This window comes from Amblyomma americanum, chromosome 2 (assembly GCF_052857255.1).
Source record: "Amblyomma americanum isolate KBUSLIRL-KWMA chromosome 2, ASM5285725v1, whole genome shotgun sequence".
In the NCBI taxonomy this organism is placed as follows: Eukaryota; Metazoa; Arthropoda; class Arachnida; order Ixodida; family Ixodidae; genus Amblyomma; species Amblyomma americanum.
The window spans coordinates 203,271,596-203,297,949 of record NC_135498.1 but is presented as its reverse complement, the minus strand read 5'-3'; the positions used below and the strand labels follow the sequence as shown (position 1 = coordinate 203,297,949).

Sequence of the window (26,354 nt, the reverse complement as noted above, 5' to 3'; positions counted from 1 at the left end):
TGGCGGCTGACTCGTCCAATTGTCAAAGGATGGGTGTACTTTGGAGACGAGTTCGGAGGTCTTCAAAGACCTTCTGTTGTTCGAGGCCCCAGGAGAACGGTTCGGAATGTTTCCTGAGGCGGGTGAGGGGCTCAGCGATCTGGGAGAAGTTCTGCACAAAACGCCGATAATAGGCGCAGAGACCCAGAAAGCGGCGCACGCTTCGCTTATCGGTGGGCACAGGAAAAGCAGCCACGGCAGACGTCTTATCGGGGTCGGGGCTAACCCCTTTGGCACTCACGATGTGGCCCAAAATCTTCAACTCTTCGAAAGCGAACTGACACTTTTAGGGCTTCAGGGAAAGACCGCCGACCGAATTGCTTCGAACACAGCGCGCAGGCGTCTCAGGTGCTCTTCAAACGTATCAGAGAAGATACAACGTCATCCAAGTACACGTGACAGGACTGCGATCTCAGAACGGCAAGAACGGTATCCATCATCCGCTGGAAGGTTGCTAGAGCCGAGCACAGGCCGAAAGGGAGCACCCGGAATTCGTACAGACCATCCGTAAAATAAAGGCGGTCTTTTCCCGGTCGCGTTCGTCCACCTCGATTTGCCAATAGCCGCTGCATAAATCTAGCGTTGAGAAATACTTGGCGTGGCGCAGCCGATCCAGTGAGTCATCAGTGCGCGGCAGAGGATAAACATATTTTTTGTGACTTTGTTTAAACGTCGGTAATCAACGCAGAACCGTAGTGTTCCATCTTTCTTTGCTACTAGAACAGGCGACGCCCACGGGCTCGTCGACGGTTGTATCACGTCGTCCTGGAGCATTTCTTGAACTTGGCGGCGAATGGCATCACGCTCCTTTGAAGAGACCCGGTAAGGCGGCTGACATAACGGCCGCTGGTTGGCGTCGACTATAATTTGGTGCTTTGTGAGCGGCGTCTGCCTAACCTTAGAGGTCGAGGCGAAGCAGTAACAGAAAAACTGGATAACGCTTTCGAGGCAGCGTTTATGATTAGAGGGGAGGTTCGGGTTCACGTAACCTTTAAGGAAGTGGTCGGTGCCTCCATTGATGCCGAGGCTTCGGACAAAGCGTGCTGTCCCACGAATTCGCCGAGTTCTTCGAAATACGCAATAACTGTTCTGCCAGGCAAACACTGAGGTTCACAGCAAAATTGGTTACCAAGAGCTCGGTTCGGCCCTTGTTCAGCTCGACAATTCCGCGAGCAACACAGACTTGCCGACCAAAGAGCAGCGACATGTTGGTTTCAGCGATGCCACGAGTACCAGTGATGTTGTCGCAATCTACGGTAACAAACATGCTAGATCTTGACGGGATTAATACGTGGTCGTCATAGACGCGTAACTTTGTCCCGCGTGGCTCGGGATCGCCGTCAACAGAGGATTGAGTGGAAAATGACACGACCAGCTCCTGAAAGTTGATGACAGCACCGTACTCCTGAAAGAAATCCAAACCAAGTATCAGGTTTTTGGAGCACTCGGGTAGCACAGCAAAGCAACCAGGGAAAGTAGCACCGCGGATCTGCATTCGTGACGTGCAGACCCCAATTCGCGTAACCACATGGCCGCCGGCGGTGCGGATCTGGGGTTCAGACCAAGGGATCAGAACCTTACTGAGGGCCGTAGCTAGCCGACTGCTCATTACAGAAAAGTCAGCGCCGGTATCCACAAGTGTGGTCACATCGCGATTATCAGCGATTACTGGGATTTCGGCAGACACCAGTCGGTCCCAGCCCGTCGTTGTCGTTGAGGTCGTCAGGTGAGGTCATCGTCGGTAGGATCGTAACCGCGAATCGTCGGGTGGAGGCTCTTGACTTGATTCAATAGCGGCGGCCCTACCCCCGGGGGACGCCGTCTGCAGTTTTCACGATGTGGGGACGCGCCTCTGAACTGGCTAGGAAAAGACGGGCGGCTTGGCGAAGAAGACCGCTTTGGGGATGGCGACCGGGACTGGCGTCGCCGCGGAGTCGTTGGCTGCATGTTATCGGACAGATACTGCTCGATGTCCCGCGGCCGTTCTCCGTAGCGTCGTCGAGGTGCGTCAGGTGGAAACGCCCTTAAGCCCATTCTGCGGTAGGGGCAGTGGCGGAGGATGTGGCCGCGCTCCCCACAGTGGTAGCAGAGCGGCCTATTGTTTGGCGTACGCCAAACTCGCGCTTTGCTCATGGTGGACAGGGGCTCCTGCGGTACGACGGGTACAGCTGCAGTTTGGTACGGCAGTGATGGCACAGGAGTAACGGGAGAAAAGGCTTGACTCACTGGCCCACGACGACTTTGTAGTGCTTGACTGTATGTCATCACATAGGGCGCTGGCTGCGGAGCTGGTGCCGACTGAACAGCTCGCCGGACTTCATCTCGGACCACGTCCGCTATGGCAGCGACGCTTGCCTGTGGAGCTTCGAAGCGAAGTTTCTCGAGTTCTTCGCGCACCAGGCTCCTCACAAGCTCTCGAAGCTCCTCATTGAGTAACGACGTGGGCGAGCAGTGGTGAGCGGATGCTGCACTAGCCTGACAGCCGTAGTGCGCGCCCCGTTTTTGCAGAGAACGCTCCATGCTTGTTGACTCCTTGGCAAAGTCGGCCACCGTTCTTGGCGGGTCACGTACCAGTCCGGCAAACAAGTGGTCTTTGACGCCGCGCATTAGGTGGCATACCTTCTTGTCCTCGGGCATAGCTGGGTCGGCGCGATTGAAAAGTCGCGTCATGTCCTCGATGAACATGGCGACGCTCTCGTTCGGCTGCTGCGACCTCGATTGCAAGGCGATTTCAGTCTTCTCCTTTCGTTCGCTGGTGTTGAACATGGCTAAGAGCTCTCGGCGAAAGATCTCCCAGTTAGTGAAGGAAGCTTCGTGGTTCTCATACCACGTCTTGGCCGAGTCCTGTAGTGCGAAGTACACGTTCCGCAATTTGCGCTCGCCGTCCCACTCGTTGATGCCCGCCACACGGTCAAAGCTGGCCAACCAGTCTTCGACGTCTTCAAACCTCTCACCTTGAAATGATGGGGGCGACCGAGGCGTGTGAAGGACGAACGGAGGGGCATTCCCGGAATGCTGATTGTCTGGCTAGCCTTAGCGGACGTCATGGTCCTTGCTGGTCTTGCTTGTTGGCCGAACTCTGGGTGTAGGCCTCGCAGGCGGTGGCTCGCCTTGTGGACTGGTGTTGTAGCCACGCGTTGACAACTGACGTGAAGAGTGTCCTCGAGGTCAGCGTAGATGGACCGTTACCCAGCGGCTCCACCAAATGTCACCGATAAACGGTCCAAGCACTCAAAGCCAGGTTTAATAAGACGTGCTAGGCGTGCAAGACAGCAGGGAGCTCGTGCGAGGATGAAGACGAAAAACCTCTAGCCCCGCGAGTGCGCAAGGCATGGCAAGTCCCATCTAAAACAGTTTGGCCGCGGTATGGTGCCACTAGATTGATTGGGACTGTGTCAGTATCCTTGAGAATGATAAGAAATAACCAGCGCTTCAGAGCACCCGTTGTTAATTTTTTACACGAGGTGGTAATGCTGCTATTTTTACCTTCAAGGGCAGAGAGGCTTGTATGGTGGCTTTTAGCATCGCAATAAATATAACCACTTTGATATACGGGGTCGGAGAGTTAGTGCACAGCAGGAATGCTGGACTTGGAAACATTTATTGCACACGAAACACAGTCCACACACTAGCAAGCGCCAAACGGAGCGCGGTGATGCTCCACTGCTCACCATTCGGGCACGAGATGACGGGAAGTTAGTGAATGAGCAAATTACACGCTTTTTGCAGTCCTGCCGAGAGAATGTTGCGTCGTTTGGATCATGAGTGGTTCGCACAGAATCCAGCTCGTCGTATGATCTTTGCTTCGCGATGTAAGATGTGTGTTCCTTTTTATATTTTAATTTTGTTTATTTCAAGTCAGCCAAAAGATACAAAAACAGATTCAAGCGGAGAATAATTTTTTTACAATCAACACAGGGCCTTGTACTGGTATATGTATGCACTTGAGGCCAAATTCGGCCTGGAGTCTATTGTCTAGGCACCCTTTCCTAAACAAAATTTGTTACAACCAAGTCTCTACATTGAAGAGTTTTATTATTATAACATAGTTGCTGCATTATATAAAAGATAACGATGTGTCGGCAACTTATAGTAGCATTGGAAAGAAATTAGTGCAGTAGTTATTACTCGTTCTGGCGATTGTAAGTCATTTACAGGTGGATCTCGGGGGGGGGGGGGGGGGGTCTTCTTTTGTTTCAGTTTTAGAACTTTAATGTGCATGCGATTCTAAGACAAAAGTGGCTATTTCAGTACAAGCACTGAAATATTCAGGTTAATTTTTTCGATTTCTTGTTGTCTACATGCTAAGCGTAGTTTTCTTAATAAGTGGCTGCCACCTCAGGTAACAGTGACGTACCAGACGTCTGCAGTCTTCTAAGGACATCGCCCACAGTTTTTATATGGACATATATTTTGGTTGTTTTAGTGCAAGCCGCAAATATTCTGTATTCATAGAATCCTGTCCAGCTGGAAACGAATCAACCTATCGTAAACTGTTTCGACGTTTTCGATAAGTCTGATACACTTCTTCAGCAAGGTACAATTCAGTTTTTGTCAATTCAAGTTTTATTTGCATCTATACATGTACAGATGACGGGAGTACAGACAAAAAGCCAAATGAATTCGGCTTGACGGGGTCTGTACCCCCTACAGAAATGGCACTGTGCACAATAAAGAGAACACAAACATAAAATACTGGATAAACGAGAAAGAAAAGCAGTGAACATTTTATAACAGAAATACATACGGGTAAACAAATCAACGATAGAATGCTGCAAGGAATGATATTACAGAAAGTGAATAGTATAAAATGATGCAAATAATAGTCTTGAAATTCGCATCTATAAATAATAAGTTACAAGCAGAGAAAATTGGTCAAGCATTCATGGCGTCAGTGTATACCAAGGAAAAAAAGGGAACCACAATGAGACCATTAAAAGGAGAGATAGGTGTCTATTGAGTTTCTAATGAGTTTAACAAAGATGGCAGTGCGTGGCGTAACATTTGTTGACCGTAGTTAGTGCGCGCTTTAGGAACGTACCTTTTTTCTCTGTGACGTGTGTTGTAAATGTTAGAATTCATTGTCAGTAGAGATAAATGCTCGAAAAATTTCGCGTTGTTTTTTCGCAATAGTGAAACGCTTGAGTAAAATACTACGATATATGGAGGTGACCGGTAGTAAATTAAGGGCGCTGAAAAGGGCGTCATATGAACGTCATATGAGCGTCATATGAAGATATGAGCGTCATATGAAGAATTGGCGATAGCGCGCACTGCTTTCTTCTGCATTAGAAGAAGTTTTGTGATGTTAGACATCGGGGTGTTTCCCCAGACTAAATGACAGTAATTCAGATGGGACAGGAAGAGAGAGTTATAAAGCAGTTTTTTGACGCTCAAGAGAAGAAAAAAATCGAAGTTTCGTTAGTATTTCCACAACACGAGCAATTTTGTTAGCAACTGAGTCTGTATAAAAATTCCAAAGTAAGTTTTCTTGAAATACGACCCCGAGGCATTTAATGGATGGCAAAAAGTTGATAATCGAGGAACCCGTTTGCAAATGGCCGTCAATGTGGACATTTTTGGTTTTAGGTTGAAAAAGTACAGCCTTTGTCTTGTTTTTATTTATAGACAGTGAATTCAATGACCTCAATCGATTAAGTTCACTTAACGCAGCGTTCGCAAGAGCCAACAGGTCCCTTGCACAACCAGATGTAAAGAACAGACTAGTGTCATCAGCGTATACGATGAATCGGGCAGTGGTGTCAATATTCATTATGTCGTTAACGTAAATGTTAAATAACATAGGTCCAAGAATGCTTCCTTGAGGTACACCAGAATGAATGGGTAAGTTATCGGAAATACAGATATTTATTGAAATCCTCTCCTGAACTGCAGATAGCTTTTGATTAAGCAAAGGAATGGGCCCCTGAAACCGTAAATTTCAAGTTTTGTTAGCAGAGCGGTGTGGTTAATTGTGTCAAAGGCCTTTGAAAAATCGATGAAAACGCCTAGTGTCACTAAAGTTTGCTCAAATGCTTGTAGTATTAGTTCCTTTTGTGTTAGTAGAGCTAACTCTGTCGAGCGACTCTTTCGGAAACCGAGCTGGCAGTCACTAATAATACTGTGTTTCTCGCAGAAAGCGGTCATTCTCAGTGTTATGATTTTTTCTAGGCATTTTGAAAATACAGGCAAAATGGATATTGGTCTGTAGTTAGACAGGTTGTTTTTATCACCGGCTTTGAAGAGCACTGTAACCTTTGCGAGCTGCATGCGCTTGGGAAATATACCATTTAAAAGCACAAATTATACACATGCTCAAGAACTGGGCATATCAGATCTAAAACGTGTTTTACGGGGCGTATTTGCAGGTCATCAATATCGCAGCTTTTACTATTTCGCAGAGCGGAGAACGTGAGATAAATTTCTTTGGCGCTGGTTGGAAGTAAAAAAGCACTATCACAATTTCTGGAATTGAGGTACTCTGCGGAGCGTGGATCGTGAAAGCTATTTACAAGGGACACAAGATAATTATTAAAAGCGTTTGCTAAATGCGCGCGTGATGAACGTTCCCTGTTAATTATCAATTCTCGTACGCCCTCTGCATGCTGACGTCCAATGTTAAGCACTGTGCTAAGGTTTCTCCACGTGATATCCGTTCGCTTTATAGCTTCAGGATTAAACAACCTATGAAGGTAATCTTTTTTGGCTTGTCTGAGAGCAGCAGTTAACTTATTTCGAAATTTCTTAAATTCGCATAGATGGCACGTGTCTCTTGTGTCTAAAAAACGTTTGAATAGAGCATCTTTTTGTTTGATTAGTTTCAGAAGTGCATTGGTTATCCAAGGTTTTCTAGCTTTTCTAGGCTTCAGTGTTTTAGGATGAAAAGATTCCGAGTAAGCCTTTTTGAAAAGACGCAGAAATGACTCGTACGCGGCATCTATGTCAGACTGATTGTACACCTCAAGCCAATTTATTTCTGATATTTTTGTGCGGAACTCCTCAAGTGTAGCCGGATTAATATCTTGAATAGTCACTGGGGGACACTGCTTCGGTTCTTTAGCCGAGACATACGATTCCAAAAGAAGAAATTCTGGCAAATTATCACTAATATGAGCGCTTATTACTCCGGAGTTAATAGTTCGAGATTCAATGTTTGTAATAAAAACATCAATCAAACTTTCACAGTCGTTGCTAATGCGAGTTGGAGCAGTAATTGTGTTAAAACATGCATTAGCTTCTAATATTCGAGTGAAATCAGTACTTAGCTGTGTTTCGTTCAACATGATAATATTTATGTCGCCGCCCAGGACGAGTTCATAACTGTTTTCATTTATCCAGGATAAGAAGTTTTCCATATATGTAAAAAACTTTGCCACGTTCCCGCCCGGAGGGCGATATAAAACAGAAAATATGCTTTTTTTATGAATGACAGTCAAAATTTCGAAGTCCGGTGTGACCGCCGTAAACTCGTCGATTTTTCCACACTGAAAACTTTCTCTGGCCATGAAAAGTACTCCTCCACCGTTCTTGCCTGAGCGATTTAAGTAGTGTCTTGTGTAACCCGGGATCTGTATTACTTCGTGTTTGTGTCGGTACCATGTTTCACAAAGCATAATAACATCAAATGGAAAGCCAAAACATGAAAGCAAGGCACACAGCTCATCAGACTTATTGCGCGCTGACTGAGTGTTTAACAAGAAGAAAGATGTGCATGGCTTCTTACGATAAATTTTAGTCACATCCGCAGAGTTCAGCGATTTACTAGCCACCGATGGGAGTGGCGGTTGGAAACAATGCTCGGATTCCTAGATCCTCATTTCATCTTATCGATGTCTGCAACGCAAGATATGCGCAGTACATTCGAAGTGTCTGTCTTGCGCGCGAAAATTTTGCCGCCCTTTGTCCACGCATACTTCCATTCTTTTTCCTTCTTTCGCTCAACACTTGTCCAAGAAGTTTCTTCAAAGCGGGGCAAAGGTGTTCATTAATAAATACCGGGGGAGAATGGGAACCATCAGCACTCTGGTAACCAAAATCAGAGGTTAAAATTCGATTCTTCCTGGCCCTGGCCTTTTCAATCACCGCTTCCCATTTCGCACGAGAGCGGAACTGCACGACAATGTTAGGACATCCTTTGTCTTTCCTTGGCCCACGATGGCATATGTCTACATCAGAATCAGAAATGGGCTCACTTATGACGTCGCCTAGTTTGCTCAAGATTGAAGGCAGGTTTTCGTCGTCGCTTACCGTAACACCTTTAATCTCAATGTTCCCGTTCCTTGAGTACTGTTCTTGGTTTGTCACCCGGTCTTCAAGGTCAGATAGTTGTTGCTTCAGTCCTTTGCATTCCTGTGATAGTGCGGCATTTTCTTTCTTTAGCGCTGAATTTTCCTTTTCTATTTTTTCACTGCGCTCAGCCATAGCATCAAACTGTTCACTAAAGAAATCTACAGATTTTTTCAGGTCTTTATATTCTTTTCGAAGTTCTTTCTCCAGTGCACTGCGCATATCTCGCATTTCTTGTTTAAAATCTTTCAACAGTTTTGTAACTTCAGAAGGCATTTCAAATTAGCAGTTCAGCAAACACTTGTACGAGAGCTTGGCAGCAGCGGTCAGGGGAAGAAATAAAAAAATAAAAATTGGCTAGAAATGATTGCACAAACCTGTGTATAAAATGCGCAGATTTAGTGAACCGGTCGCCACAGCCGCTGCTGCCAAGTGAGGATCAGCGGTGAGGCACAGTTCCTTTTGTAGTCGGCGCCTCTTTCAAGCAGCCAATCCTGGTCGCCGGCTCGCTGACGTCACACTGGAGGCCACGGCAGTTTATAGATGAGCGGCGAAATTTGCGATAGTCGAGGAGATACGGCACGTGCAACGGTGATCCAGCGCTGTTTTAACTTTTCTCTGGTTGTAGGACGTCAGTTTGAAAATCAATAACACGCGCATAAAAATTCCAAAGAACAGTATAGCTGGTGTGTAAAACACGTTGGTATGATATGCCTTATATTTCTTTTTATGCTAGTCACGTTTGTTACTTCGCTTGCAGAGCTGTAGGGTGAATGGGCCTGTATAGATATTGGAGAAAGAACGTTTAAGAATTCTGTCCATTGTTCTCTTTAAGCTGTAAGTACAAACCTGTCGTTAGAGCTTTTTACTTTGTTTTTGGCAGCATTTACAATATCATTAGTTTTTCTTGCACTAAGGTTTGATTCATTTGCAGAGCAACAAAGGTAACTCCTTGTAAAACTATGCGTTTGTTGTTTGTCAAGTCCTGCAAATGTCGCTGCCATAGAAGAAAACACTTATGTCCTATGCAAGCACTATCATATCAGGCGTGCGGGAACAAATGCATTTAGGAAGATTATTTTTTTACCTAATATTGTTCCTTGCGGAACGACGTACAGCAACAGTGTCAGATTGGAGCTTTCCTATGAACCGTGGCAATGATATAAATAACTCTTTTGTAATTTTAATGCAAGCATTCGCATACCCTAGTGACTGAGCTCGTTCAGAATATGTGTTTGTCGAATGAACAGCATTTTTTCGCCAAAAATGTCCTAATTCGGACGCGCTGTTTTTCAGTTTTTGCAATTATTTTTTCTTCAATGTTATTTAGGGACATTGTGGCGCCTTGTCCTTTTTGGTTCTATATTGTTTCTTTCCTATACCTTGTTTCATAAAACAAAATTTGCAGGACGATGATGAAGCTTTACTCGAAAAACCTGCAGATGCAGCTGGATCTGAGTGGGAATGGGATCGCAGCAGCAATGTTCGTAGACCAAAACCACTTCTGATTGTTCATACAGGTTGGTGCAGTTTAATCTGTTTTAGCAAAACGATGAAACAGCGCTTGCCTGCTGCTATTCCCGTGCCCACACATCTTGTTTCTTACTGTAGTTGATCGTGTTCAACTCGCAAAAATGCTTTTTCTCATTAAAGATGTCGAACTAGACCTTGACCGTACTAAGGTAGACAGCCATTCGCTACACACTGATCTTTTATCTGCTGTCAAAAGTCGAACTTTGTGTCTGGACGACTGGCATGATAAACTTTTGAAATACATGGATGAGGTTAAAGAAAACCTGAAGCTGCTCACCTGTAAGCTGTCTGATTTGACGTCAACGTTAAAAGCGTTTGAAGAAATGTTGACAGCCTTGAAAATCTGGAAGACGTATCTCAAATGCGAGAATTTGTGTCTACAGTGGTTGCCAACGAGACTGTCCGCCTAAAAGCACGGCTATATGACTACGAATTTCGGCACGCAGAGGTAACGTGGTTTTTTACGGCGTCGCTGATTCTGCTGGCGGTACATAAGCTAAAGTCGAAAAAGAGTTCAAAAATCTTGATCTCAAATTACCGCAAGAGAGTTGCGGTAATTTTCTCATGAGCATCCGCTTGGATTATTTGTCTTGAAAAAACATCGACGTATTAAAGCATTATTTTTATTAAAAACGAAAGATAACCATTCTCTATAAAATTATGGGGTGCTTCTGAAACTACTTATGTGCTTTGAAAGCAAAAGCATTAAATTTTAAGTTTATAATTTTTCCTTCACCTATTCATAGCATACAGTAGTAAGACAAAGCATTCCCTATGTTCACCTTTATGCGCCAAGAATTAACGTGGTTTCCTGGCCTGTGGGTTGCCTGTTCTCTTCGCAATCTGAAGGTCCCTGGTTTCATTCTCGCACCTTCGGAAGGAATATTTTTCCTTCTTGATGATGTGATTTGTGGTTTCGTGGACCACTTTTCCAGGACGGTGACAACAACGCCGGGTTTTATTCCAATGGGCCATAATGTTGGCCTTAACAGCCTAAGCTGAAAACCACCCGTACTTACATAAGCGAAGACTTTTACAAAGCCACGCACGGACGTAGTAAAAAGCTACTGGATTTTCCAAAAGCTACCGGGCAACCTTAACTGAATATGACAAAGTAGCCGCTAACAAGAAAATTTATACTATCTCTTCACAAACAGCTTGTGCAAAGTCGATGGTGATGGCGCGCTGTCCTTAGATAAGCAAAGTACAGTTTCTTCTGGCGCATGCGCTGCTCCGCCGTTGTAACCAGACACTAGTGGATGTCGATCTGCAGAGCACAACTTTTTTTTTCTGATTTGTAACATATGGAGCTTTAGTAATTAAACGTGGCACTCTGTCCACACTTATTTACACATACATAGCTAATGTGGTGCTCCTTACGGAAACGTGGCTGCATGCGAAAATCAAGACATCCTGAATTGCATAAAAAAATTGAAATTGTACAGGTGTGATCAAGAAAGACGAAATCGGGGTGGTGTTTTGATAGTATTCATTAGCGGTTTGGTTTTATTCAACGTTTCTGTTGTTTACCAGCTTGAACAATATTATGTGAACATTCATTTCAAATAGAAAGATATTTTATATGTTGCATGCTATCGTAATCCCAACTCATGCAATGGTTATTCGCCAGATCTGGGCGATGTGCTAAGTTCGCTAGGTCTCCCAACATCACCATTCATCCTTCGTGAATTTAACATTCCCAACATTACTTGCATATGCATCTTCCGCTTGCAAGCAATAACGGATCTGAATGCATCTTCTTTCCAGGCACATGACCTATATTTAATCAGTGCCAATTAGTTAAAAGTAGAACACTCAAACTAGCGCCAGTGTTCTTGTCCCAGCACTTACCACATGTACCAACCCTTTTCACTCAAATACACTTCGCCCTGGCTTCAGTGGTAATTCCGCCATTCATTTCAGTACGTGTAACGTCTCGCCTCACAAGGAAGCAACTACAGAAAATATTAGAGGATATGGAAAGCCGATTATTTTTCTGATAACGTATAGCACACTCTTCAAACTATTTTTTCTTTTGAAGTTCTCTGAACGATTAGTGAAGAAAACTTGGTACGCGCTTAAATCTAAAACAACTGAGCTTACTAACCAACTTATTTCCCTGCCCAGAATAAAAACCAGCTCTAACACCTTGGTTTACGACATCACTGAAGCGATTGCTGAACGAAAAAGTCGGCATAGTCATTTAATATTGCTTACGAGTGATAAGGCGCAAGCCCGGCCGGTAACTTTGTGAACGCAATCGCCGCGCGCTGCGGCGTTATGTGACCCGGTGCCACGCAGCTCGCGATTTTACCCCCGCGCGGCTCTACGTAGCCGCCACCGCAACGCCGCCGCACCCGTTCTCATCAGCGCGCTAACTTCGCGAAGGCAGTCGCCGCCGTACCGTGGCGTGGCGTGCACGCTCCGCCTTAAGATTATGACGCAATAGCTAATGGGTGACTGCCCATATGAACAGAATTGACCTTTCTTTACTGAGCATGCATAGGTCTCTGGCAGTTCCCATAACATTCCTGGCGCAGTTGTGCAGCGGTTAAAACGGTGCACATTTGCCCTGGGATGGCAAGTGCTGCCACCGGTGGGACTTGTGCGATCCAGGTTGTCCCGCGAAGCCTCGGGCTATCACTCAATAATTTAACTTCTACCTGCCAAATTGCATGAGGACGCCTTTTATGGTTACTTTCGAGTTCTAACTCACTCAAACACGGACGGGCTTTCGCTCAAACGAGGATAGAGCTTACGCCTTAACATATTTTCTTCATAGCCAAGTTACATTTGCGCGAAGAAATGTGGGAGGCTTATCAGTGTGCGACAGTGACGTACACGAACGCACTTTCAATCGCCACGCAGACATTTTTCGAAGAAACGTTGCCGTCGATGCTTGCTTCAATCTCCCGAACATATTGGAATATTTTTCACGGTTACAACAAAAGAAGATCGTATTCGTTGCTTCTCAAAAAACTGTCGTATCCAGGGCAGGTTGCTGCATTTTGCTAAACGACCTTTGTTCATTAGTAAAGAAAAACAAAACGACGGACGAAGACAGAACGCACAGCCCAAGCGCTAACTTCCGACTAAAGGAGAAACACAAGAACATGTCGACTGGGACCTGAGCCTAACGATTGCGCGCATTCGCCAAAGCTGAGAAGCCGAAGAAATGAAAGGAAAAAAATAAGCATAAGATGATAAAGGCTATGGCAAAGCTAGTAATCTCAATTCTCGTTTCGATAAGAATCTAGAAGGCTCGCTGACACATAGATCACGCAAAATAGCTATCTGTGTTGCTTCAATGATTTCTCTTGTCAGTTTATCTCTGCTTCTGAAAACGACCGAGCATTTATCGAGAAATGGCACGCACCCGCACTCCTTGCAATGCTCGGTCAGATTGCTGCCCGTTAACGGCTTCATGTTGTGTTCACGAAGCCTTTCGTTGAGGCGCCAACTGGACTGTCGCAATGGGCTTTGCGACTCGGTACGCCATCACACTTGCCTTGCCAACGAGCTGCGCTACAGATTTCGCGCATTTTTTCTCGCAAAAAGTCATTTTGCAGAATAACGCTCCTCGCCAGCTACTTATCGACCGCGAGCGTACATTTCTATCTACAGCCGTTGACGACATCTTTCGTTCATGTTCCACGCAGCAGAGGCTCGCCACAGTGTATCACCCACAAACCACTGGGCTTACCGAGCGGCTCAAACGAACTTTGACCGACATGGTATTACAGCATCGTATACATGAGCCGGACGTTGCGCGTTGAGTTGAGCAGGGTCAACCCAGCTCGATCACTGTCTGTTTACATGAACTTGATACTAGCGAGTCAACTCTCGTGGCGTGCCCTGCAAAGGCGCGACCGCACGAGCAGTAAACCGGCGCCCGCCTCTTTTCTCTCTTACAGAAAATGCTTTCCCTGAGCGTGAAAGAGAATGAAGTGTATTTTGCTGAGGGCGCTGCGAGTCAACCCGCCACTGCTGCCGCGCTGGCCCAGCCCGATTCTTCTCGACGGTCACTTACCTCCACCCCTTAGCATATACATCAGCCCCACAGCCTACTCGACCCGACTTTTGTCGGTCTTATGTAAACGCCCAGTATCTATGCCTCCCCAGACAACCGAGACTGGGACAGCGCCTTGCCTTATGTGACTTTCGCATACAATTCTTCACGGCATGACAGCACAGGCTATTCCCCTTTTTACTTTTTGTTTGGTAGACACACCACCTTGCCCTTGGACGCTCTCATGTCATTTTCTCGTCACGCCCGTGGTACCATCGCTCAAGACACCCAGGCGCACCAAATAGCTCGTTGTTGGCTCCAAGCCCCTCAAGCGTCCCAGAAGTTCGCCTACGACCCGCAGACACCGTGAAGCCACCTACGACCTTGGATCGCTCGTCCTTTTATGGTCGCCATCGCGTCACGTCCGTTTCTTCAAGAAATTTCGTTACCGCTAAAGTGGCCTTTACGGTGTGGTGTGCAGAATGACTGATGTCAACTATGGAATCGCAGCCCATTTGTCCTCACCAAAGTCCGCTCCCCTCGTCACAGACATCGTCCACGTCCGCCGCCTTCAGCCCTACCACGCCGCTCACACTTCGGCACCGTAACACCGGGACGGCACTTCTGCCACCCGGGGTCGTGCATCGGGCTGACGACGACAATGAAGAGATGCACTATGCGACGAATCGACGACGGACGAAGAAAACGAAGATCTCTCGCTCGGTCCGCTCGGCGCTGCTCGTAGCTATCCCGGCTGCTGGCATACGTCTCCCTGTAAGTACCTCTAAAAATATTCTTCATCGCTATAATATTAACGATTTACCTAATGACGTATCATTTCTTGTAAAAGGACAGTGACTTAGTTCCCTACAAATTATCGGAGCGCGACGCGGACGAAGCGAAAAGGCCGGGAACCAGGTATCAACTGTTTTATTCTACTCCGCACGTGGCCCCAAGTAGCCAGCGCGAGCGCATGACACGAGCCGAGGCGGCGCAGCGCTGCTGATGGTGATAGTGCCGCTACACCTCCAATAAAACATTTTCCTGAAAATTGCTTTATTTATCGTCAAATAGCAAGCCTTGCATACCGCCTTACTGTTCAGTCTAACCTTAATAAGAATTCTTTATGCTGTAATACCAGGCTAATGAAGCTTAACGTTATTAAATGCAAGTCCGCGACAATTTCCCACCAGGCATGTAATAAAGTACATTCCCTTTATTCCCTTAGTAATTCTCCACTAACCCAAGTTTCGTCTTATAAATATATTGGTGTGCATATCTGCAGCAGTCTTTGCTGACAATCTCACTTGGACTATATAAAGTATGAAGTATGAAGTACATCTTTATTTCCAGAAGACAACTGGATGATCTCTTGGGCTAAAAGCTACACAAAAGCTTGACGAGGCCCAAGAGACCATTACAAGGCAGCAGCGTAAAGAATAGAAACATAATAGATGAATAGTACATAGGTAGACAGTAATAGGGAAATAATAAAACAGTTACTGTGACAGGTAATAATAATGTCAATCACATAAAGCTTTCAGTAATGAACTGAAACCAAAATAAAACAACTGAAAAGCACATACGCGGAAACAACACACAAAAATTAATGGATCACAACTGCACAAAACAGGAATGTAATTGTTTTTTGTTCAAGCCCACTGTGTGTCTATATTTGTTTAGTATTGTAGGGAGGTTATGGGTAAGTGACTGATATTTATAAAATGTACGAAAATGAGGAACTGCCCACGCATCAACATTTCTTGTTTGCACGCTAATATTTCGTCGCTCTAAGGACGCCAAGGACTTTAGAAGGTTAGTAACTTCAGGGGAGGAAAAGTAGATTGACTGTAATAGGCGAAATTCATACAACTTGTCTACACTTATGATATTGAATGATTCAAATGCACCCTTTGTAGTTTCCATGGGCTCAATATTTGCTATGTAACGGATGATTTTTTTCTGTAAAACCAGGAGTTTATTTAAATTGGTTTTTGTGGTTGTGCACCAAAACTAGACTGCAGTATCTTAAATGAGAGTTAAACAAAGCATGATATATTTGAAGTTTTATCTTGGGTGGAAGTACAGTACGACAGCGCGATATAACTCCTGTAATCGAGGAAAGTTTTTTACGAAGGTCATCAATGTGAGCATCCCAGGTTAGATGTGAGGAAAAATGTACACCTAATATTTTATGGTTGTCAACGATTTCAATTTCTTGGTGCTCATAGGTTATAGTGTGATTTATTTCAACTAATTTGTTTTTAGCGCGGAATATAATAGCTTTAGTTTTAGTGCAATTGATTTTAAGTCTGTTTAACTTGGACCATGTGGATAGCTTGGCTAAAAATTCATTACATTGCATGATTAAACCACCAGCATTTGGGCCAGAAATAAGAATAGTACTATCATCAGCATATATCACTAGTTTTACTGTATTATCAATATTCACCAAGTCATTAACGTATGTATTGAACAACAGCGGACCTAACACACTTCCCTGGGGTACGCCACTCTTTATCGGAAAAAGGGATGAGCTGCAGTTTTTGACAAACACTCTCTGAAACCTGTTGCTGAGGTAGCATTTCAGCAAAGCTAGACACGTGCCGCGGATCCCGTAAGCTTGTATTTTGGATAGAAGAATGTTATGGTCCAGACAATCAAAAGCCTTGCTGAAATCTATAAAAACAGCCAACGAGAACAAATTACTTTCTATGTTTCGTAAAATATTTTCTTTTAATGTTAGTAAAGCAGTTTCCGTCGATCTGTCCTTCCTAAAACCGAACTGTGCATTTGTTATTATGTTTTCTTTGTTAAAAAAGTTAGTTATACGAGCAAAAATGATTTTTTCTAGTGCCTTAGAAAATACAGGGAGGACTGAAATTGGGCGATAGTTTGTTGCCAAGTTTGGGTAGCCGCCCTTGAAGATTACAGAAACCCTGGCACATTTCATTTTTTCAGGAAAGACGCCCGAATCCAGTATTAAATTAAATATGTAAGCAAGTACGGATGTAAGTAAGGTCAATACATACTTTATCGGCATGATTTGAATGTTTTCAATATCAAGCGCCTTACTGTTTCGGAGCAACATGAAAGTGTTATAAATCTCCTGCTCATCAGTAGGCTGAAGGTATATTGTTTTCATTGTACTAGTGGAGATTCCAGTTGTATCTGGAGGATAGTCACAAGGATTTGCAATACTCACAAAATGATTGTTAAGGTATTCCGCAAGGTAAGGCCAACCGAATACTTGATTACTCACAACGAAACTTCTCCATGGCGCCCACTAACTTGTAACTTCTACTTTATAAAACACTAGTCAGGCAAAAACCCGAACATGCATCGTTAATGTAGGACCCCTCCCCCCTTAACTTATTTATTGTAAAGATCGAATCAATCCAATGTCGTGCCGTCCGTTCGCTGTGTGCTGTGCGATGTCAGTGCACGTTAAAGAACTCCAGGCGGTCGAAATTTCTGGAGCCCTGCACTATGGCGTCTATCATAGCCTGAGTCACTTTGGGACGTTAAAACCACTGTAAATCATAAAACAATAATTCTCATAAACTATTATCGAACTGCAGGCGTAACTCAAATCATGAAAAATATAAACTTGTCTGATCTTTCAGTTCATTGAGGAATTTCCCGTGGATGTCCTTTCGGCCAAGTATACCATTCTTACTCATACCATAGAGATTCGCTAGTTTTGCCGCCTTCATACATTTGACTCACACTTACCACCAGTTCTAGGTCGATGTGACCAGTAGTCACACAAACTTATATTTCGGTTCATTCATGCCTACGATCTGCCAAGAATGGATCCACCTCTACCGCTTCCATTGCAGATGCCGACGTGTTTAAAAGTACTACTACTCATTTTACATTGTAGCGTTGCTATATTCCGCTGATGTTCCACTTTGTTATTTTCACTCGCTTTCCTCTGTAATGCTTCCTCCCTGAGGGTAAATAAATGAAGAGATAAATACTCTCCCTGATTAATTTGTCGCTTTAACTGTACTGACTGGTTTTGTTCAAAACCGAGGCTTAACGTGCACGAGATAATTCTTTTGGAGGGCGGAAGTGGGTACACGGTGGGTGGCAATGCGGAGGGTGCAAGTAGGGTGGAAAGGTGAGTCGAGGGTGACTGTATGTCCTGAAGAACTTGCGCGAATACTATATTATGGTCGTAAGAAAGAAGAGACATAGAAGATGCTTACTAGTGCTCCAACTGTTTATTCAGATTGTCATAGAGAGCGTATATAATTGGAAAGGCGAGCATGCGTGAAGAAGGGCAGTTATGGCACGCATAGCAGGTACCGCGGTTTTCAGCAAAAAGATTTCAATTATGTACATTCAGTAACATATAGATGTAATGGTCAGAGAACATTTTTATGTGACGAGACTAGAACAGAAGCCTACCCTTTTCACTCACACTGCTGCCCAGAATCTTGGTGCTCTCAAGTGTTGCCCTACGCATGCTGAGATACGAAGAGAATACGGCCGAAAATTAGTTTTTTGTCGCTGTTTTCTCCAATTTTAGCAGACTCCTGTAGACATTCATTAATGCATCGTCCAGTTTTTCCTACATGTCAAGTCCCACTGGAAAGGCGGGAGTGTGTACCATTGTTGCGGCGCATTTGACGCAGGCCTTTCCATTTGTGTTTTGCGGCCCCTTCGCAAGCACAATAAATGCGAGGACTAAGCTGTGAGAGCTTATTGGGGATTGGAAGTCCCCAAGGGCTCTAGGAGCCTGGCGACCATATTTTCAGGTTCTATTTGTACGATAGTCGGTGCCCTTAAAGAAACACCATTGGGTTTGAATAGGAAAGGGCAGCTCACTTTTTTTGGGTGCTTTTTTGTTTTTGCTGAAGAGTTACAGCGACTGCTGCTACCACCAGTCCATGGAAGCCTGCTACCAAGAGAACAAAACCTCATTCTTCAAACTAACTATTATTTATCAGGGGTTATAAATTATGGGAGTTTAACGTCCCAAAGCGACTCAGGTTATGAGAGCTCCGTAGTGAGAGGCTCCGGATAATTTGTAACACCTGGGGGTCTTTTACGTTCGCTGACATCACACAGTACACAGACCTCTAGAATTTCGCCTCCATCGAAATTCGACGGCGGCGGCTCGGATCCAACCCGCGTCTTTCGGGTCTCCAGCTGAACACCATAGCCACTGAGCCACCGCGGCGGGTCATTTATTTTATGAGCGTATGATTTTCGCAGCGCAGTTTGAAAGCAAAGATTAACAAAAGACATTTTCAATACCTTTGAGTGTGCTGAGCCGCAGCTTACCTTTTTTTATGGCGTAGGCACTTACATCCAGCGAAAAGTCCCCTGCACATCAGATTGAGGTCTGAGAGGTGTAACTCTTGATAGTTAGGAAGTTAATGTGTAGAATGACAACTTCGTACGAGTCAATTATAAGTACGAAGAGATTGACCTCAAGATGTAAAGCTCCATGCCCTTCAAAAGAAAAAAAGCCGCCAACAAATTTAAAATCGAATCTGACTTCTTTAGAAACTCCGTGCCAAAATGCGGTCAATTAAATAAAAAATGATACATAATATGGGGATACACAACATCCAATACAAATTCTCTCAGAAAAAAAAAACTGGAGGGTACACTTAAGCTTCACTTTAGGATATGACGCGATATAGCGTTAATGGGCTGTATGAGCAACTGGTCATTCTCTACTTCCCTTTCGAAGATCGTTTGGAGCCCTCATAAGACTCCTGGTGCAATGGTGCCGTTGTTAAGCGATGCATCCCTGTCTTTCGAAGGCGGGTGCTGGAGCCGGTGGACCTTGTGATACACAGGTGCCCTTTCGGAGCAACCTACCGCGACCAGTAAGTGATTTAACTGCCAGCTGTCACGACAGTCAGTTAGCTTACATTTTGGTATGCTAGTTGGCACCTGCCGCGGTGGCAAGGTTGTCATGACGGCAAAAGGTCACGCATGGTGGCTTTTCCGGGGAACCCTCATCTGGGATCTTCTTATTGCTGCAAAATTTTGTGAACGGCTTGAAGAGCTTTTTATTTGTAAATACCATCCTAAAACTATTCATAACAGACTTTAAATAAAGTCAACCCATCTAACGTAACACAAGATACCTTCGTCGCCTTCAAAACAGTCCACTTCTTCCTAAAGGCATTGTTCCTTCTCTTCTTCATTTGGCTCTAAGACTTTATTCCTATTGATGGCTAGGAGATGGTGGGTGGGCGAGTGGGCAGTTCCGTAGCGTGTCTGGTGTGATTGGGAGGCTATTGGCGGGTGTTGCTTCTGTTGGGTGAAAGCTTCATTTACAAATGCTTCACATAGAGGGCGCCATAATTTTCGGGATGTGCCCCTGGTACCACTGAGGCAGTAAATCTTATTTAGTCTGTTGCTTACAACCTGTTCCGTAATCTTGGAACATTAGGAAAGTACGGAATATGGTTGGTCAGTTCAGACCTGTTCGCTTCTTTTTGTACAGCATACAAACGTAAAATTGGAATTTTTCTGCTAATGCCCAGAAAAATCTACCACAAGTAATATACCACAGTTATATACCATAAAATATACCACGAGTATAAGAAATACTTGTGAAAAATTGGCAGGAAGGTGCGCCTAAAATACAAGATCTTGCTTTTATCGCTTGGATGCAAATGTCACCGCAGACATTATCGCAATATCTTTCAGAGTTGTTGGGGAAAAATGAGTGAAAATATTGTGCCTTTAACATCGGTCGGCAGAGCACCATACATGGCAGCATTCATACCAACACGTGCAAGAAGAGGAGAATTAAGATTCTCATGCAGCAAACTCCACAGCATGCAGTGTCATCACTGATTACTTCATTGCTCTTGATATCTTGGTTTTGACAGACAAAATTTTCGTTCTCATTGCTTGCTGCCGAATTCATATATGCAGGTGGTTGTTAGTTCGGGGCTGAACTTATTTCTGGTTTTTCTAATCAGGCTGTATGCACGGGTCTTCGTCTTAATAATGTTAGAAAAAAATTAACAATTACGGCAGAATATCATCAAGATAAGACGTTTTAACGGGCTGGTTTGTTCGGAATTATGTAGCTTACAGCACTAAGCAAGACACACAGCGAAGGACACGTGAAGATGCTCAGTGGTGGCTAAGCAATAATTGTCAGTGCAGTACATTTAATTGTAACTGAGCGCTGTGCATTATCTCGCATCATTCGTTCCTGTCTCGTGTCGCGCTGTAGCGTTTTGTTTAGAAGATTTGATTTGCATATTTACTTACGTAACGGGGTTTGTTACGTAGCTTGTGGACAGCCCAGTTTCAAATTTTTCTAGCAGCGGAGATAATCGTTGCCAACATCTATCGAACCCTTCCTTTGGTGCAGACGCTTGGAGCCCTTTTCTCTGTTTCACTATCAGCGCCGCGTCAGCGGCCCCTTAGTTTTTGGTTTGGCTGCCAGTCCCCGGTCCCCCCTCGGCATTCCAGCCGGGGCTGCGGTGGCTCCGCCCCCGGGGGCCGGCCCGGCCACGTGACCATGCCCCGCCCCGTGGCCACCGACCTGCGATGTCCGAAGTCGGCCCGTGAGTCGGGCGCATGGAGCCGCGTGAGCAGGAGCACGAAACGGAGCCGCAGGCGGCCCCCGCCTCGCGCGCCCCCCGAGCGGCGGCGCGCTCTCCTAGCGGGGCGCCCGTCGCCTCGGTGGCGCCCATGGTGCCTGTGGTCGTCCTCACGGACGATGGCCGAGAGAAGTGGGACAAGAAGATCGAGTTCCTGCTCGCCGTCATCGGGTTCGCCGTCGACCTGGGCAACGTGTGGCGCTTCCCTTACATATGCTACCGCAACGGAGGCGGTGAGTGAGACCTATGCCACGGGACACTGGCGCTCCTTCCTCGCTCCTGCATACAGTCCTGTCTGACAAATACAGTTTCACTGCCAGGTTTAAAGAATGCTTCTCTTGCTCACAGTGGAAGCGAGGAATAGACACGGCGGTAAATGTGTGACATTTGTCACCAATGTACAGGTCATTCTGTGAGGACCATGTAGAACATTTCCAACTGAATTCCAGACTATAGCATCATTCCTAAACCATAATGCTAACCGGACTCTTTCCTGACCGGCTTTCCTGGCATTGAAATGTCTATGCTGCTTAGTGCTGCCATTGCGGTGCTGTTGCCGTTGGCGGTGGCGTATCTATTACCGAGCTAATTGTTCTAACTGGCAACATGCGTCTCTGGTCAGAAAGACGCTTTCGAGACCAAAAACGTTGCAGAGAAGTATAGAACAGGGCTGTTCTCGGTGATGCACGCATGATTGTCTTATCAGACCTGACTTCAGTGTTGACATAGGTTTATACTGCCACGTGTACATGCTGTCCCAGGTGCTGCAGAGCTCGTGATAGAGATTCCGCTTTGGCCACTAGAGCATCATTTGAACTCAAAGGCGGCTTACGTTTCCTAGGGTGCTGCAGTACAAACATTTGCTTTGTGCACTAATTAAGCATCTACAAGAAATTTCAGAACTCCCGCAGCTTTTCTTCCTGTATGCTGACTAGTGCTCTTGCATCATCTGGAGCCATTGTTAATGGCTACGAGCTTAAGGTGATGCCGATGGATGAGTTGTATTTCAATTCGTGGTCATTGAATGCGCGCGAAATAACACTGGAGCCAGCCGCAAGCAAAGGCAAACGATTTTTTTTTCTAGCATCCCAAGAGCTTCTAATGTCTGCTGCATTGGCCAAAGGGGCTTTTCATTTCTCGTCTCATGGCGCAACTTTCCAGAAGAACTCAACAAAGTGAAAAGCGTTCTGTTAAGTTGCCGGTGCTCTCATCAACTGTTACTGGCAGAAGAAAGCCATTCAGCGGAAGCCTACTCGATACTGCCTGCACCAGACACCTCTGCACTGCAAAGAATAATGTTTCTTTTTTACATTCCGAGTGTAATCAGGACTGGGTTGACTTTAAATACTAGCGTGATCAATTGGCGCATATTCGTCAGTACAACCTCGGGAGACAAGGTGGCTAACATGAAACATTCCTTTCATACGCCTTTGCAGTCTTTCGCTCTCCTGTCTGCTTTATCGAATCCCTTCGGTCATCTCTTCACAATTTTTTTTCTTCATAGGCACGGCTAACGTTGCACGCAATTTTTATGTTTGTTGTGGTTTTCTCGGCGGTAATGCAGTAATAGCGATGCAGAGCCGCTGTAGATAGACATTCTTCCACGAGAGCCGGACGCCTGGCGTTCAGTTGTCTTCTTGGGGCTGATAGTGGCTTATCGACACCATCACCGTAAAAGGAATTTACGAAATATGAATTCGTTCTGCCTATTCAAAGGGAATGCTTAGTTATAGATATTTTCATTTATTTCTCACTAGACAGAGAAGAGTGTCTGAGCTACGACGTGATAGACTGCGCGAGCCGAAAGGCCTGTAATGAAACAATGTGAGCTGTGTCCACACTCTTGATAGAGTTACTGTAGACGTTGGCTACAGTCCCGTCTTCCTGCTAAAAAATTCTGCAATTACAAGTTAATAGCACAGTGTTGATTTAGTGTCATTCGGAGCCATCCTCACCTCGGTCACATGTCCACTTGTTGACGACTGTGCTCCTACGTTTGATCTCGGAAGGAGCCTCTCTAAATTCAAGTAAACCTGAAATACAAGGAGCCCAAAAAGACATGTGTATGTTTACTCCAGAAATAAAATTACGAAAAGAAATTTCCATCAGAGTACCGATATTAACTCTGGCACCAGCATACTTCCCAAATCTATCAAAACGGTGGCGTAAAATGGGCCGTAAATTGGCCGACCGTAAATAGCCTGGGGCGCTACTCTATCTAAAGTACATGAGGGCTCTCAATGCTGGCTAGGCCTGCTGGAACATGCTAATTAGAGCGCGCCCGACTATTCTGCCAAGTACTGCACGCCCGAACTCCACCACAATTCAGAATGCAAAGGGGAGGAGGGGATGTGGCCACCCCCTATACTTGCCCAGGTGGTGCGCACCTTGAAATAAAGAAATGAATGCAGTCATTGTATGCACACACTTCCTCAGAAGTTTATAGCCTCGGAGGGTTTCTTCTGGGCCACGTCGTGTGTCTTGTTATGCATCCCAAGCGTTCCACTCAATTGAACACAAGACGAGCTCTGTAATCCCGGCTGCCATTTGGTAATCCCAAGAGCCTCACTCTGAACCTCAGATGGAAATGCCCCAGAACTTTAATCTTTTGACAAAGACTGTACATGCTATCCTGCATTCACTAAAAATAATATGGAGCGAATTCAAGTTTCAGGCGTCCGAAAATGCACGTAAATATGGCAGACTACACACTTCGTTGCACACGGGAAAATTTCACAGAAGGCCGCTGTATTATCTGCCTCAGGCATTACCCCAGAACCATTTCTTTTATTTTCACGCCGTAGGGCCTTTTCCCGTACGTACCTCCGCCAGCCCTCGGCCAAACGTCGACGCACTGCTAACGGCTGACATGCGCAAAGCTTTTGAGAGCACTTCCATGATCACGCTGCTCACAGAACACATAGACAAGTTGACGAATTCCCAAAACACCGCACCGGAAATTTCCGACCCCAGGATACCCCAGGTTGGCCGGGAGCTGTGCCGCAATAAAGGCAATTGTTAGGACTTGGAAATTCTCTAGCGCTATAGGCTAAATCGCGCTCAGATAAGCATGCCGCTTAACGAACATGCAAACTTGCATAAATTTTGACCGAAGCCTCGGTCGAACCCCTATGTTGCAAATTCGTGGTCCTGTAGTCGTCAAATCCTCGCGGCGTCGGTTTCCCTGGGCCGCACCGGAGTTTCCTGCGGCGTATTGCGTTACCGAGCAGATTAAAAACATCTCTGGGAATCTGGCGCTACGCGCGTTTTTTCGCCTCGTCCTGAGTGTGTTCTTCACCGTCCTGACGTGACTGGTATTATAGCGCTCCATCTCAAGACCGCCATTCAGCGTCGCCTTCCTCTCTTCAGATCTCAGCAATGGTTCCAGGCGATTCCCCGTCCAGATGGGCTGCAAGGCGTTTCCGCACTCGAGATATGTGCTTACGCTCCGCTGCAAGAGCACGGGTTCCGCCACGATGCTGTTGTGCCTCCTCCACAGCACTGCTCTCCCCACGACTGTCCGACGACGACCAACTTGGCACGAGACACTGGCTGCGTGCAAGTGGCGGTCTGAAGCATTTGCACATTCCTGCATCTACTTCGCATGCACGCTTTGCTTGAAACACCGCATACAGTCATTCCGACAAGAGGGTCAACGATTTTTTCAAAGCTCAAAGCATGCAAAATAAACTTAAGTTTGGTGGCAAATACAAACACGCCCTGATTTCGTTTCTGGTGGCAAAGTGGTAAAATTTGAAGAGTCGCACGGTAATTCAGTGTTACTTTTTGTCCATTCTTGGTATACCTCAAAGCTCGTAAGTACCTTGAGGTTTGCGAGGACTACCGATCACTGAAAACGTATTTCCGCCGTGGCAGTCTATTAGCAGCGATGAGTTGACCCGCTATTTTTTAGAAGCAACCTTACGCTCCACAGCATGCGGCTCATCAATTACAGGCGTGTGAAGGGCCCCTTAGCGCTTGTCCCTTCGGATCGCAAGCTTCCAATGTGACCCAGACACTAAACACCTCCGTAGGCTGTCTTCTGCAATCAGCAAAATGCCTTGTGTTTGCGGCGGGTTATGCGTGGAATGGTGGTTGTGGAAAATTTTCAAAATAATGATTTCTGGCCCAGAAATGTACGCGCTTATACCTTTGGGCAGTGCTCTAATGGTTTGCAAACGTGTTTATTGGTTATAAAAACCGTTTCTTGCTGATCGTCTGCGATTGAAAAATAGCTCATATGTGGCTATATTAATCCATTGATTTTCATCTGCAGTTTCCACAGCGTCGTCTGCATGCGGCGTGCTTACATTCGACAGCAAGGCAAAATTTCATGAAGTTACTGCTACCGTTCTAGAATCAATACCTTTTCGTAACTTTTCTTATTTGTTGAACAGGACCCAAGGTTGGCCAAGGGTTTTGTGCTTTTGTGTTGCGGCCACCAACCGGAGTTCATGTTGCTCAAAAATGACGTTTTTTTTTCTAAAGTTACGCTGTTTGGTGCTTTTATCTGTGCCGTTCTTGGATATTTTTGCCGTTTTCTTTGTCTGAACTGTATGGGCTATAATATTGTGTAAAAAATATACATCTCTGCTTTGTAGCCTTTTCATTCAGAATCGTCCAAATTCTTGATTTTTGCGTTTTTTTCACTGAGCCGTGTTATGCCTGAATTCAAGGTACAATATTTTTAAAATTCTCTGGAATCTATCTCGTGTTCCATAATCACCGTTAAAACTGTTGAGCAGTTTAAAAAACTTATACAAAAAATGTTGCAGACTGCTTCTTCTGTCGGTTATGTCGAAAAATAAAAGGGCGATGAGAACCTCAAAAGAGTATTTTTCTTAATTAAGAAGGCCTAATTCTGGGTGCTGGGAACCTTTGATGTTTTTGTGAGC

General features: G+C 45.3%; 1 protein-coding gene across 1 annotated transcript in view; it reads left to right on the top strand.

Moving 5' to 3' along the window:
• The first annotated feature begins 14,555 nt into the window (after positions 1-14,555).
• SerT (Serotonin transporter) overlaps positions 14,556-26,354 on the top strand; it is a 429,862-nt gene continuing 418,063 nt past the window's right edge. Inside the window, exons 1-3 of the mRNA XM_077655629.1 lie at positions 14,556-14,641; positions 16,829-16,878; positions 21,228-21,692. Of these exons, the coding sequence (XP_077511755.1) occupies positions 21,437-21,692 (256 nt within the window). The 5' untranslated portion in view covers positions 14,556-14,641; positions 16,829-16,878; positions 21,228-21,436. The remainder of the gene's footprint in view (positions 14,642-16,828; positions 16,879-21,227; positions 21,693-26,354) is intronic.